This window comes from Octodon degus, unplaced genomic scaffold (assembly GCF_000260255.1).
Source record: "Octodon degus isolate 3935 unplaced genomic scaffold, OctDeg1.0 scaffold00091, whole genome shotgun sequence".
NCBI lineage: Eukaryota > Metazoa > Chordata > Mammalia > Rodentia > Octodontidae > Octodon > Octodon degus.
The window spans coordinates 11,068,186-11,083,711 of NW_004524667.1; the positions used below are offsets into that span (position 1 = coordinate 11,068,186).

Below are 15,526 nucleotides of genomic sequence, written 5' to 3' on the forward strand. Positions count from 1 at the left end.
CCATCAGTAGCCACTCTCTCATCCTTGGGTTAATGTCCCAGCTCATCTCTCAACACTCCCTACACAGCAATCTTTTTTCCAACCACATTAAACAGAATATCAAACCCTCATATACCCATGGGCCCCTGCCCTCTGGACCCTCTGCTGTCGTCTTCTGAAAACTTCTACACATCCTGTGGCTCTGAGGCTGGATGCCCTTGCAGAATATCACCTGCAGTTGCAAGCTATGATGAAGGTCTTCATCTGCAGAACCTAAGCTCATAATAATGTACTGCCAATAAGATAGGTTACTGATATTTTTCATCTGCTCCAACCACATATGGGAAGGAAAGGGCTGGGTCTTAATACTGATTTTTATATTTGCATAGTAATTGATTAATGTAACACAGAGTGATTAAAATTAGTACTTCACTAAAACCAGACCTTACAAAATGGGTTAGCTACCATGGGTCTTTTCCGTGAATCCATACCAAAGTGTTAATAAATGTACTAACTGATGACAGACAAGAGCTGAAGGTGTCATTCTTTGGAGCATTCGTGTCTTTACGAGGTAAGTTAGCACCCAAAGCACAACTAGCAGGGATGGTGGGGGGAGGCAAGTGGTCAGGCTGATGTTTCCATTCTTACCCTTGAGCCCCAAACTGCTGGCTTCTACAGTTACCTCCTCAAAAGAGTCTTCACTAGTAAGCTCCCCACGTATCTCTAGATCCTTCCCCTAATGTAAGAAGAAAATGTATGAAATTCTGAAATTCAAAAATCAAACTCAAAACTATGAAGTGAAAAATACTTTAAAAGTTAAATAGATAGGGACATTCCCAGTCCAAGCAACTGAGACCTAAATTTGAGTGACTTGATGTAGTAAAATTTGCCAAAATTTTTACCTTTTTTAAAAGTTTAAAAAAATCAGCAAAAATAAAACAAAATTTGTTTCTTAATCTCTGGCATGATCTATTGTTTTAAAAGTGCTTGAAAGTAAATAAATATATTTTAGTTGGCTTAAGTAAGTTTTTTGGCCCACATAGAAACCCTAAGAAGATTGACTTCAAAGTGTTATACTATTTTGAAGGCAATCTTGATTCTTTAAATATTAATTAAATTTCCGAGAAAGAAGATTATTTTGATGTGAGCATATTATACAAACAAACGTGAAACACCAAATGAAATAGAATGGCAAAATTATGAAAAGCTGATTTGATTTTATTCTCAAGAGGCTGTTGTACTAAAGCTGAATGACTTACATAAATACCTTTGGCATTTGTTGGATCCTGTTCCTAAACACAATGTTCATATTTCATCTATAATAAGAAAAGCATCTCAAAGATTTGCAAGGCACTAGTCTTGCAAGCGTCCAGTTTGGTGTCTTAAGTAAAGTGAGATTGGCAGAGTCAGCTTAATCCATAATGGAAAGTTGTGATCAGGCTGCTTTGGCTACCTGGCAGCTGCTGCTAGGAGGAGTCCACTGGCTAAGTTAGCCTGCACACAGGACTCTGCTTTGCCCCAAACAGTTCCCTGCAAGTCAATGCTGACATTCACACAGAGCACAGGGGTAGGATATGAATGCAACCACAATTTGGGGGGATTTCCAGAAACATAGTAGTAGAGTTGTTTTCATTACAAATGGCGCTATATTAAAAAGAATCTGCTGCTTTAATTTTTCCTACTTAAACTATCAGGAAAGTGTTAGGTTTCAGAGCTAAAGGAAATGGAATCTGTTGAAGTTTGTAAGCAAACTCCAAGGTCTAGATAAAGCTTACGATCATTCTGGATTTTCTGATTTGTTTTTTTTTCTCCAGCCTTCATAGCCAAGTTTCACTACGTAGACCTCTGCTGTAGCAAATACTGTTTTCTATCCCATACCTTACAATGTGAGCATCTTCTCCTTACCCTCCTTGTTTAATGAAAAGTGGTCAGCCATAACTTCGTTGCTTAAATTTTAACAAGCATGTTGTTTTACACGTTAAGAGTCTGGATAACTGTGTGGTCCTCTCATTCATTATGGCCTAAGACTGCTTTTCATTAAGCTTTTATTTGCTTGAACCTATTTGTTAGTCATCAAAGCACATGCCCACCTTCTTTATGCTTCAAGAGCTTCTGGATGGGCCTCAACTTGGGAGGCTTAGGGGAAGAAGTTTGTGAAGAAAGATATTTAGCAACTAAATATCTTGATGTTTTACAAGGTTCTTAATTAACACTACATGTTCCCATGTTCTGTGTAATGACCTGTTAAAATATGAGTGATGTATCAGAACTGCCATTAGAGTTTCTCTGTGTTCCCAAATCACACCTCCTAGGATCACTGCAGCCAAGCCTAACCCTTCCCCTGGGGGTAAGATGGAGTTGCCTCTTGGGAGGTCATCTTCTGGTTCCAGCTGCTCCCCTCACCTACTCATATAGAGAATCCACAGGGACTGTTCTTGGGTCCTGGACATGTAGAAGCATGTCTTTCTTTAAACATCCCAGAGACAAATGTAAGGAGGTCCATGCTCCTTGATTTTTTCCATGGGAAAGCAGCATTCTTAGTAGAGAGGCAAAAAGGGATTTAAAATTTTTATGTGTGATAAAAAATTACAGAGGTATACATGACGGTGTTCCTCACTAACATTCCTAAACAATATGAAGGTAAGATGTTTGTTATATTTTCTTCACAAGATTCCAGCATAGTTTGGTGGAAATATGTATGCAATTTCTTTGCTTGTTTTCTTTTTAATCTTAAAAAATATACTTGCCCACTGGCAGTACCTCACCTCACACAGCTCTGAGGCTGGAAATGGGGTGAATCTTGATACGCGTGTATACACGGGTGGCCCTGCTTGGTAGCTTTCACTCTTCTTTTGCCTATTCCTATTTGTGATTCTCAAACCTTCCCTCTTTCCTTTTCCTTTTCTTCTTTACCTTCATGCTAGTCTGGCTTCTTGGTCTTCTATGAACTTTCACTTAGGAAAATGGTACTACCAGCATCCAAACATCTGCTTAGACATTGACTGAACACAATGATTGACAATTTACAAAGCCCTGTGATACCTAAACCTCATTCAATCTTGAAAACCACCCCAATGTGAAGGCTGAGGTGGATATGAGCATCTCTTCCCAGTAACTTTCCTGAGCCTCACCTTCAGCTTTTTGGCCATGCCTCTGAAATTTAACCAGAGACAGGCTGGCTAAAACCTGTGGGAAGCAGGACCAACAGCCTTCATAAGGCACAGATATGAAGAGCATAGATGGCACAACTATAGAAAATGATTAATGATCTTTGTAGCTGTAAGTTCTCCCCTCTTTAACTATGTAACAGCTTTCTCATTAACTTAGCAGGCGTTAGAAGAAATTTATCTTACTGCAAAAACTACTGAGCTAATAAATGAAAATGAACCATAGCTGTAGTCGAGGAAACAAACAAACAAAAAACATGAGAAACACAAGTAATACTTGCTTTTTAAAAATATATGATTATTAACATTACAACAAAGACAAATGGTTCATAAATGATTAATTTTTATTTGCAAAAGAGAAAGAGTATCCTCTTGTCTAACAAAATATAAGACTTTTGAAGCCTTAGCTCTTTACAAAAACTTTGCAAAGAATGAGTTTTTCCTAAAATCAGTAGTAGTGAGTTTCGTTTGGATCCATGAGCTGCACTGGCTCATGGTTGACTTTTTAATTACTAATGAGAGTGAAGCAAGCCAAGAAATTTTGCAAAGACTGTTCTATCTGTCCCAGACAACTTTATGTGTTAAACTGAATCATGTTTGAGTTTAAGCAAAATGACTTCTGAAAAGTGGCAGGACAAGAAAAACCTTCAAAAGGAAACAAATACAGCTACATATTCAGTGAATTTTTGATTTTTTGTTAGAAAACAATAAAACTGTAATATCCTGACTTGGTATATGCTTTGGTGACGTCAAGTATAGAGGAACAGCCGATATTATTTTTTTAATTTTTTTTTTGTGGCTGGCTTAGTCTGCCCTAGGGGGAGGGCTGGCGACGCATGTGGTGCCGAGGATTGGACAGCAGTCCCTGCACACTTGCCTAAGCAGGTGCTTTAGATCACTGAGCTATCTCCCTGGCACCCAGCCAATATGATTATAGAATAACTGACTCTCTGGAGTGTCCTTATCTATAAGGGACTCACTCACATGTTACATCATTGGACCAGCCGAGCTCCTATGAAAAATAGGTGACAGCTTGACTTAACTTGGAACTCTATTCCTTAGTCATACCTTGTAATAATGTTATTTTATTGAAGGAAAAGACTAACTTACATTCACGTTTGTATTTTCTGCACTTCCTTGACTACTACCCAACTGTACTATGCTTAATTATGACAACTAAATTTCTCTCCTTCAAATTATAGTTTATAAATGCCAAGCAAAACCCAATGAGAAGTTCTGGATGAGCTCTTATGTTAAGTGATAGGAATTTAATTTGCCATTCATCAAATATTTACTAGAGCCCTTACCAATGTCCCCTAATCTAACATGCTGAGGACATAAAAAGGAAGCAAGCTATGTTCAGCGTTAAGCTATCTTTCCTAATTCAGCTGCAGTGAGAGATATTCAACAAATAACACTGGCATATGATGGCAACTTAGATTAAATGAGGAACTTGGTCTAGACTGAGAAGGATGGAAGTGAGGTGGGAGGGCAGGGGATCAGGAAAAATGTCCCTGGAGGGACCTTCTTTGCTCTCTCAACTAAATGCCTCTCCTAACAATTCTTCCTTACAGTGTCATTCTCAGGAAACAGGAACTTCTTTGAATATCTCATTTAAGGAATCACTGGAGGAGGTAAGAGTTGATAGAATAAACAGTGAGCCAATGAGAAAGTGAATTGAAACCACAGGGAAAGCTGAAGGAATCACAGGAGGTGAGAGCCTGGGCACGGAGAGGGAAGGGAAAATCACAGGGATAGCACTGACCTGGGCCAGAGGTTCAGACTCTGTCTCTGAATGAAATGCCAGACTACACAAGATCCCACAGTCCTTCCAGCTCTGAAATGGGGGGGGGGGGGCTTGATTCTTCTGTACTGAAATAGACTCTGCCCGTTATACCTTTCTAAAAGTAAATTCAGCTTATCTGGGAACGCAGTTTTTAGTTATAGTGCTCTAAACAGCATTCTAGGGACCCCAAAAGAACCTGACTGGCCAGGTTATACCAAAGGGTAATATAGATGCAAGAAAGGCTGAAGGAAGGGCCTAGACTTGGGCCTGGCTTTCCTCTCCACAGTCTCCAATGTCCCCCAGGGCTGCTGGCATCACAAAGTGTCTGTATTTCAGCTCCTGGCTAGAGCAGCCTTGGTAATGACTAGACACACTTATTTCCTGAAGTATTTAGAGTGCTATTATTTTTTAAACATTTATTGAAAAACAAGGTTAGATATTTTCTCAGTCACAGGTGATGATTTTTACCTTCAACAAAGATAAGGTGAAGAGTTTTGTTAAATCTCATTGTACTGTTGAGATCAGAATGGAAACCTAAAGTAAAATTCTAGAGTTTAGAAAATTATTAGCATCTTTTATAGTTTTGACTCTCAAGCACTAGCCTGCTAGTAAACTACATATATACATTCTACTTCTACCACAGAGTATTTACCATCTACTAACTTATACCCATATTTCCTAACCTATAAGAATTAAACAGGGGTGTAAAATATGCTTGAGGAAATGAGGCTCCCATACATTAACTGTGGGAACACACCTCTCTCCCTCTCGCTTCAGAGAGGCAAAGCAAAAGTCTACAAATCTACCATATTTTCTTGAACCTTTGTGCCAAACATGGCTGGTTCTGTCTCATGATTTCCCTGTGACATCATAGAAGGATGCAATTATGATCCTCCAGAGCCAACTTGAGACTTTGCTTAGACAAAATAGGACAAGGTACAACCGCAGACCCATTTTCCTGGGATGTGAAATAGAAAAGTTTAATGAAATGTTTTTATTTTTTATCTTCTTGTTTATTGTATCATCTGAATAGTTTATTTTTAATGGCAAGAACATTTCATGCAACCTGCCCTCTTAACAAATTTTTAAACACACAATCCAGTACTGTTAGCCATAGCCATGATGTTGTACAAGAGTTCTAGAATTTATTCATCTTACATAACTCTAACTCTACATCTTTTAACAGCAAGCCCCTATTTCCTGCCTCTCAGCCCATAACTATTTTACTGTTTCTGAGTTTGAACATTTTTGATATTTCATCTAAGAGGGATTATACAGTATTTGTCCTCCTGTGACTGGTCTATTGTACTGAGCACAATGAATTGTTGGTTAAACAGCACAGTGAAATCTTTATGAAGTAGTTAGCTGGATGACAGTATAAAGTCTTAGGTTAAAGGGTTCCCGAACCTTTAACCCTTTATACAACCATATAACAGAGTGCTCCCCAACCACACGACATTATCTCTAAGTCTTTCAACACGGAGAATTTCATGATACTAAATAGAGGTCATCTTTTCATCATGATACTAAACAGAGGTCATCTTTTCATCAAAAATAGTCCCCTTTTGTTATTTCACTCCAACTAAAATTAGTCATGCAAATCTGTAAGGTAAAATAAGTTGTTTGCTTGAGTGTCCTGCACAGGTTTACTTTCCATCTGCTGAACTTTCAAGACTGCACTTGTCTCTGGTACATTACTAAGCTTAAGATGAAAATAAAATGGAAGAATCTAGGAATGCATTTTAAATTAGAGGCTAAGAAACTAGCAAAAGGGAGAGGATCAGCTCTCAAGAGTTTGTTGAGGAGGTCCTGGGAAGCCAGCAAGATTAGGTATGCCAGGTGATCTCTATAACAAGCTAACTGAAAAGCCAATAGATCTGATGCTTAAACACAGAAATCTATGATCTAAAATAAAAGATGCTGGGCCAGCTAGATAGCTCAGTGGATTAATCCACCTGCTCAAGCAGACACAGGGGTTGGAGGTTCAATCCTGGGCCTGCTATGCCAATCCTGCCCTGTGTGTGTGCTGAGACAGTGATTAAGACTGGGCATGGGTCAATGAATAGAAAGATTTGTACTAATAGTGTTTGTGGATAGGATATCATGTCTGCATTTTGTACTATGAATAACCACTAAGACGACAATATGCAATGTATTAATTATTGGAACTGTCCTACTAATCGTTTTTGAAACTGTCTCATTGCTGTTTGTTTTTCAATAAAATTATAAAAAAATCCCTACAAAGATAATAATGCCAATGAGCAAAACTTAGAAGAAATAAAATTGATAAAAAAAAAAAAAAAAAAAAAAGAATGAGCGTGGTGGTGCTTGCTTGTGTGTGCCTATAATCCCAGTACTTGGGAAGCTGAAAACAGGAGACTCACTGCAAATCCGATCTGTGTAGTGAGACCCTGTAGACCCTGCACTAAATAAATGAATGAATAAATGAATGAATAAATAAATAAATAAGATGCTCAGCAGATGGGGGAGACCTTTATGAAACTTGTCCTGATTACTAAGAAACATTCACTTTAAAATAGGATTCATTTGGGATGAAGAAAAAAAGGACTTTTAACATAATATCTAACTAAAGATATGTAAAAACATGACCTTTTCTACTCTAAAATTAGTGTTGGAGACACTCAGAAACACTGTAGTAGCCCTAAAATAGGGGCATTAGGGGAAAAAAAGGTACTCCAGAAATTCAAAGCATTACATTGAACCACATAAAACTGCCAGTTTTTGGTATATCAAAAGATCCAAATATCAGAAATTTTTTGAGTTCTAACAAGAAAAGAGGTGCTTGTTAATTCATTGCTAAGAATAAAAACCAGAAGACGTGCCAATATTTTGTGGCTTCGGAGAGGCCAGTATAACAGTAGGGTACTACTGAAGCAGGAACATTTTTAATATTTGATGCCAAACTCACACCTCAAGTCACACAAAACTCCAGTCAGTATCCATGTAAATAAGCCTAAGAGTAAAATTTCCAGGTATAATTTGCTTATGTTTCTTCCTTTGTAACACATGGCAGCATCCCTAATAAAATCATATCCCCAGTAAGTTTCACCGTCTCTTTTGCTGGGGTCCCTGAGCCCTGCTATTAGTGGTAAAACTTCAGGCATGAGGGCCTTCTATGCCCACACACACCCCCGTCACTCTAACACTCACCCGCTTTCTCCCACTTACTGCAGCCTTCTCCTTTGCTCTACTTTCTTCCAGTCTTGGCACAGCGAGAGTCCCATCTGTCCATGGCAGGTTCCCCCAACCCTTTCCTTTTAATACACCAGTGATCTAATCTTTCCTGTATAGAAGGTGGTGATTTTTACAAGCTTTAACCTCTGCCTTTCACATAGTCATTTTAAACTATGTATGATATATTTTGTGATATAACTTTCTACTTTTGCCATAGCTAGATTGTGGCTTTTTCAAAACCAATTTCATCTAAAAGGCTTCAATCAATAGATGCTGAATTTTATAAATTGGGGTTGTTTTATGGGAGTTCTACATATGCCCAATTGAACTATAAGAATACAACTACATATCAATACTAGATTTTCTTTTTGTCTCCCAAAGCAGAGAGCTTTCTGTGATAATATTTCAAAAGGTCTTTCTTTGAAAAAAATGTAACTTTCTGGCCTCAGGAAGATGGCCCCAGTGTCTGACTCTATCATGATGTTAAATAGGAAATTTAGAACAGTAAGGGGGCTCACTGCACCTTCAATTTTTTTGGCAAGAGAAACTTTCAGAACAATGCAGGTACACTTCAGACTTTCTATGGGGATCAATCATTTCCCAGCTTGGATCAGGGCAAATGTAGAAAGCCACTTGGGAACATCACTAGCAGAATGACAGGCACAGCAGCCCCATCTTTTGTGGACCTGGGTGTGGCCAAGGCTCCCTTCTGGGTTACATACCTTGAGTTGGCTATTTCCACTTTGGTTCTCGCCATGGCAGCTGCCCTTTGCGCGCCTTCAATCGCTCTGTCCACCTTCTCCCTAGTTTTTGTATTTCTTATTGGTATAAGCTGCTTTCTTATTCCACGGACCAGAATATTATTTTTGTATTTTCCTTCTTCTTTGGAGCCATCAGGAAACACAGTGCAGCCGTACCCGTGCCTCTTGTTGTTTGCCCACTCGCCTTCGTACTTCATGCCGTTGGAGCGCTCGCTGATGCCGAAACCATTGCGCTTGTCATTCTTCCACTCGCCCATGTAGGTCTCCGTGGTGGTGGCATCCACGTGGTCTTCTACGGGGCAAAAATCACAGTCGACGTCGCCAAAGCTGATGGTGGAGTTGGCGTCGCTGGAGCTAATTCTACTCATGGCCGCGTCGCTGCGGACCGAGCTGCGCTTGCTGGAGATGGAAGACTTGGATTCAGACTTGCGGAGCTTCATGCTTCCCAGGAGGGAACCCCTGCGGAAGAGGCCGCCTTTCTTCTTGCCCGAGAGCTCGGCGTCCGCGTGGAAGTTGAGCACGAAGCCGCCGCGGGTGCCTGCGGGGCTGTCTGCCGCGGCCGCCGCGTCGTGCAGGACGCTGCCGTTGCTCTGCTCGCTGCGCAGGGAGGCCAGCGAGGTGCGCAGGGGTGAGCGGATCACTGTGGCCATGCCGTAGGGCACGCTCTGGCGCACGCCGTAGCCATGCCGCATGCCTCCGGCCCACTGGCCCTGGTAGGTACCTTAGGGGGACACGAGAAACGCTGAGTGAGTGGGGCTGGGGGAGACGTGGGGCTGCGGGCCTGGAGGCGCCATAAGGGTGCAAAACACAGGCGCGCTGGCCCCAGGTTAAAGAAACGCACCACAGTTCCATGTTAATCCCAGACAATGTCAATCCCAGAGGTCACTTTTTCTCCACCTATGAAACCTCATGTGTGATTTTGGCTATGTGACTCTACTGTATCTACTTAGGATTTCCCAATAGCCCAATTTTTGGTTTCACTTAAAACTTCATGCATATTTTCACATGACAGTCACATATTCCTGATAGAAAAAAGCCATCATTAGGACACCGCTTTCTCCCTGAAATGAACCCATTAAAATTGCTTCTAATGCAGACAGTGCAAAAAAGGTGAAAGGAATTCTATTTGCCAATTTTGTTAATTTAGCTTTTCAAAACACTCTAAACAATGACTTTCAGGGACTTACTGGCTACCAGCCAACAAGCACAAAGGCTTACAATTATTGACAGGTTTGAATAGTTGAATCCTGAGGTGCCAAAATTTGGAGTAGCCTTAGATTTTCTGTTATGTTTACTATGTGCTTTTTAGAGCAGGAAAAACATTTAATACTTAGGGCTAACATTTGGATTTCAATGAGATAAGAGTGATCTGATAAATAAGGTTATCAATCCTGATTCTAGTAAACAAAACAAAACAAAACAAACCCCCACAAAACCCAGAGCAATTTAGCATCATTTTGCTTTCAAGGGAAAAGGTCAAGCTGTGTACATTCCTTGCTAAATTTCTTTCTCCTGACCATTCTCTATGGATTTTCCCAACCTCTACACTGCATTTTGAATCATGTCACTGACTGGAAGCAACTTGAAGGTAGAAATAACTTTACAAAAGAACACAAAATGCTCAAACTCTCAGGGTTGTACATCCACGACCACTATGGCTTATCTACCATAGTGGCTTCAAAAATACAACCTGTAGCCTTGAAATTACAGATAGGAAACAAAGGAAACCTCTCCTGTCACTGTATAAACCTTTAGCTGTGAGGGAAGATGTACTGATAGTTTCAGTAACAGGGAATCTAATAGCGCTCATTTTCAGCAAAGAAGTAAGCAAAGATGTTTCGAAAATAATGTGTACAGATTTTTAAATAATCTTTACAGTGGTTTTTTTTCTGTGTGTGTGCCAGCCATCGAACTCATGATCTCATGCTTGCCAGGCAGGCACTGTGCCACTGAGCTAAACTCCTGGCTCCTAAATAATCTTTAAAGGAAATGAAAGTTAAGTTAGGGATTTTAGAATTTTTAAAGTTGAGGTAATTTAACTAATGGCAAATTTTATGTCATAGTATTCCCCAAAAGCAACTACCTGGAAATTTTGAAATATAATAACTTATGTGTTATCATAACTCACAGTGTTATTGAAAATAAATCATGACTATGGTCTATCTTAACCTTGTTCCTTGTCTGATTATTTAGGTTTACTTTGCACTTTGCATTTTATATGACCACAAGCACAAACACACTTCCAATGGAGATGGATTATGTTCAATAGATTATGGATTATATTCAATATATTATGCAATTATGCACACAATTCCAATGCACAGGATATATTATTTTAAATATACTGAACAATGCTAGTGCTTTTATGCCACTGTATAAACAAAGGCTGATTATTTCACTGCACTTTAAAAGCTAAAATTTAATGGCATTCAAATCATGTTTTGACAAATTCCAAGTCAACTTTCTCTTTCTATTCATTCTGAAATATTTATACTATGTAAACAGCCAAAAATATAGTGACACTGAGTGGAATTGTCAGTTTGGGTCTGGTACTATGAAAGCCATATTCTGAGTAGATATGCAGTCTTTTGTATTGAGAAAAAAGTAGCAATGAGACAGTTTCAAAACAGGTTAGTAGGACAGTTACAATAATTAATACATTGCATATTGTCTCTGTAGTAGTTATTCATAGTACAAGATGCAGACATGATATCTCATCTAAACACTATTAGTTTAAAACTAGATATGCAGTCTTAACCTGATATCTAAAAACTTCTGAAGGGTTGAGAGGGCTGAAGCTTTCTTAAGAGGATAAACCTAAAAGACTACCATGGTTCTGTAAAATATTTTAGAGTAAAAAGCTTCCTATTGAGTATTAGCTAACTTCAAACACTGTCACCCTAACAGGAAAGAGAGTGAAATTATTGGAAAATTTCAACTTTGATATTTCCTTTGCTTATATAGATAAAATTTAAACTCTAGGATAAAATAATATACAACTTGACTTATACATACTAAAATAAACTATCTTATCTTTAATACTTCACTTCATTTAATAGTACTATAATCACCTTCCAAACTCTTCTACATAATGACAAGTTTATTTTGCTAGAACAATTTGTAAAGATGCAACTAGATGTATTTGTTTTTTAAACATGACCATAATATCTTAACTGTTTAACATTGATGAAAAATTAATAGTTTCCTTAAACTGGTATCTCCAAAGGTAAGACCAGCATTTAGAACTTCCTAAGTACTATTTGAAAATCCAGGCTGTTTAAAGAAACACAATAATTAGAAAGTTTAAGTCTCTGCTTAACTCTCAGGCAGGGGGATGGAGAACAGCAACACTGGCCACATGGTCCCTCCTATTTTGTTAAATTACAGAAGACTTCCTTTGTGGCATTGCTAGAAACTAATTTATAGTCAAATTATAAGGTCATCATCTGAAATTTAAAATAGGTTTCATTTAGTCAACGTATATGGTGGGGAAAAATGTATTTATGAAGAAGGTGAACTCCAACTTCTTCCTGCTGCTCAAATAAAGTTGTAATTAGTTCCTCTTGATTCCTAAGATATAGATGCGTATTTCACACATGTTGAAGCTATTTCTACAGGTATGGTTTTGAATCGTGTTCATCTGGGAGTTGAGTTTTTACATCTAGCCCTCTTAACTGCACAATGTTGTTATGGAAGGAATCCAATTCATAAGAAGTTTTAAATTTGGACTACTGTGTCCAACTTAGATTTGTTATGTGCAAGGTAGTTAGCAAAACAATCGGTCTATCTTAATCATTTTATGACAGGTGAAAAAACAAAGCGCAGCACACCAAAATGTGCACCAAAAGTTTTGGGCACCTAGGCTTGTGTTTCATGAGAATAGTATAATTTATTCTTAATAGTCAGGGGTTGCTATTTCAGTAGCACTTCACACACACACCACTAATAAGATTAAGTGATACTTCTCACATGAATTACCATTTTCATCCTCCTGTTTTATCCTACTGTCACCACAGAAGACATGGAATCAGATCGTCCCTAAATCTGATTGTATGGGAATGGACAGACATGTGAGGGTGGTCAGGTGTTCTGAGTAAGTGAAATGTACAAATGGTATAAGCTTTTATATAAGCAAGCAAAAACAAGCTCACTCTTTAGTAAGAATAGGGAAAGTGATATTCCCTTCTGGCCAAAAAAATCTCACTATTCATTATGAAATCGTCACAGCAATACACTTCCACTTAATGCATAAGGAGAGTCTAAGGAAGTGACAGGAGGAAAAACAAAGTTGATGAGCAGAGAGTGGACATTTAGAAGTAGTTTTAAATTTTCTTTCCTAATTATAGCACATTAGTGGGGTTTTGGGGTAGAAAAAAACCCCACAGTACTATGGCATTGCCAAATTAAAGATTTTTTTTGTGTCAAATTTAAGATGTTTAAGAGGAAATCTTAAAACAGAAGATAGATTATTTTTAAAGATGTTCTGAGGACCAGTACACATAGCCAGCTTTTACTGAGCTATATATATTTGGATCACTAGGTATAATGAATACTCTGAATCAAGAGATTGATTTAATGAGTAGTAACTTGAAAAAGTTACTTTTTACTTTTAAAAGTATTTTTAACCTTCCAAAACTGAACTATCCATGATTTTAAAATATTATAAAATAACCACATTTTTTTTTTTTTCATTCCTCTCTTGAGCATGTAATTCTGTTGGAAGTTCGAGCTTCCAAGAAAATCACGAACATTTATAGACCTCTCAATGAAGGCACTTTGTGCCCATTCAGACCATTTAAGGACCCTGAGTAACTAATATTAAACATGGGATTCAATACAGCCTACAGAAAAGTACTAAAGTTTTTCCCTTTTAATCTATGAGAACCATGTCCTTTATTTATACTGTAGGACAAAAAGATGTCCTTTTCAGAAAATCCTACCATTGTGTTTTGCATTTGAAACACAGCCCAAGTGTTCTGAGTAAGTGAAGTGTACAAATGGTATAAGCTTTATATAAGCAATGGACTAACTGGGGTTGCAGTGGGCTGGAGAAACTCTTAATTGGATCCCTTAATATCCTCCAACTCTGAGCAGCTTAATTCCAAAAGGTGACATCGCCTCCTACAATCCTTTTCAATTAAATATGATTATGTTTATCAGAAAATGTACTGCGCCAAAACGTCATTCATTTTTCTCAGCTCCGTACACAAAGAAGTTCATCAAGTCTGACACCCGTTTCAATGATGTATATCTTTCTAATTACAAAAGGGAACTATTATAAACACACAATTTCTTTTACAAATTTTGCTAACTATTAAGACAAGGTCATTTTTGTTCATAGCTAGGGTTACTGTTTGGGTCTACAGCTTAATTCAATCAGTGATTCAGTACTAGGAACCAAAGCACTGTAGTGGCTAACTTAGCAGCTATAGGAACAATATACTCTTCAACTATATTTTCAAAAACGCAGTTGCCCATTTCTAAAATGTTTTTCCAGTAATTTGTCCAAAGATTCCAGATCAGTTAAGGCTGCTTTCCTTTTATTGAAAAACAGTACTTTAAGGAACCACTGAAAACTGGGACCAGAAAATTGATTTTCTGAATCCCACCTGCATCAGGTGGTCTCTTGAAGCCCATAACAAGGCTGCTTCCAAAGGCATACTAAATAAGGTTCAGTTCCCCAACATCCTAGTTATGGGGTTCTGGTTCTATCTTTAGGCTACTAGAGGACCAGAAGCGAAATCCGAGACTCCACGTGAAACCAACCCGGGGAACAGTCAGCACGGACCGGCAACCTCACAAGCTCAGGCGTCCGCTCTAACTCCACAGGAGTGGCGATTTCAAACCCAGCCGGGAGAGGGAGGGATCAGGAACGTAATGTGACGGGCTCAAGTGACAGCGTCCTCTCCACAGCCCAAGCCTCCCGGCCGCAGCGCCGCGCTGGCCAGGTATATTCACGCCTCGCCCCCGCCCCCGCCCCCGCCCCCGTCCCCGCCCCGCGCCGACCCGGCCGACTGCGAGAACCGGCCCAGAGCCAAGCCTCGCGTGCCGGTCGCGTCCCAAAGCCCCCTCCGCCCGAGGGAGGCGCCCCCAGGTGTTTTGGCGGGTTTCCGGACACGTGCGCCTCCGTCCTCCCCGCTTCCCGCAGCCCTGGCACAGCCCCGGGCACCGGCTGGCGGAGCCGCCTGCGACGCCGCTCACCTCCGTCCCCGTAGGTCTCCACGCCGTACCCGTCCTGCAGCCCGTTACTCCAGGTACCCTCGTAGCGGGCGGGGGTGCACAGGCTCTGCCGGACCCCGTAGCGCCCCTTAAAACCATGTGACCACTCCCCCCGGTACATCCACTTGCCCTTCGTCTCCACCCCCAGCCCGTGCCGCTTGCCCTGCGCCCAGTAGCCCTGGTAGGTGTTGCCGCTGGGCCAGGTGTAGCCTCCGACCACCTCGAAGCCGTGGGACCAGGAGCCCGAGTACTCGCCCTGGCCCTTGGGCCCCGTGCAGATGCCATGCCCGTGCGCCTTGCCCTCCTCCCAGCCGCCGCAGTAGGTGCCGCCATCGTCGAAGTCGAACCTTCCGCCCGTCATTCGGGGGGCAGCCCCGGCGCGCTCCCGGCGGGGGCACGGACGCGGGCAGAGCTGGGCA

General features: G+C 40.2%; 1 protein-coding gene across 6 annotated transcripts in view; it reads right to left on the reverse strand.

Annotated features, from left to right (window-relative positions):
- Jph1 (junctophilin 1) overlaps positions 1–15,520 on the reverse strand; it is a 77,824-nt gene extending 62,304 nt beyond the window's left edge. For all 6 annotated transcript variants that reach the window (XM_004637559.2, XM_004637558.2, XM_023722367.1 and 3 more), the window contains exons 1-2: positions 15,090–15,520; positions 8,850–9,609 (exon numbers count right to left, since the gene is read on the reverse strand). In XM_004637559.2, the coding sequence (XP_004637616.1) occupies positions 8,850–9,609; positions 15,090–15,468 (1,139 nt within the window). In that variant the 5' untranslated portion in view covers positions 15,469–15,520. The remainder of the gene's footprint in view (positions 1–8,849; positions 9,610–15,089) is intronic.
- Between the last annotated feature and the right edge of the window lie 6 nt (positions 15,521–15,526).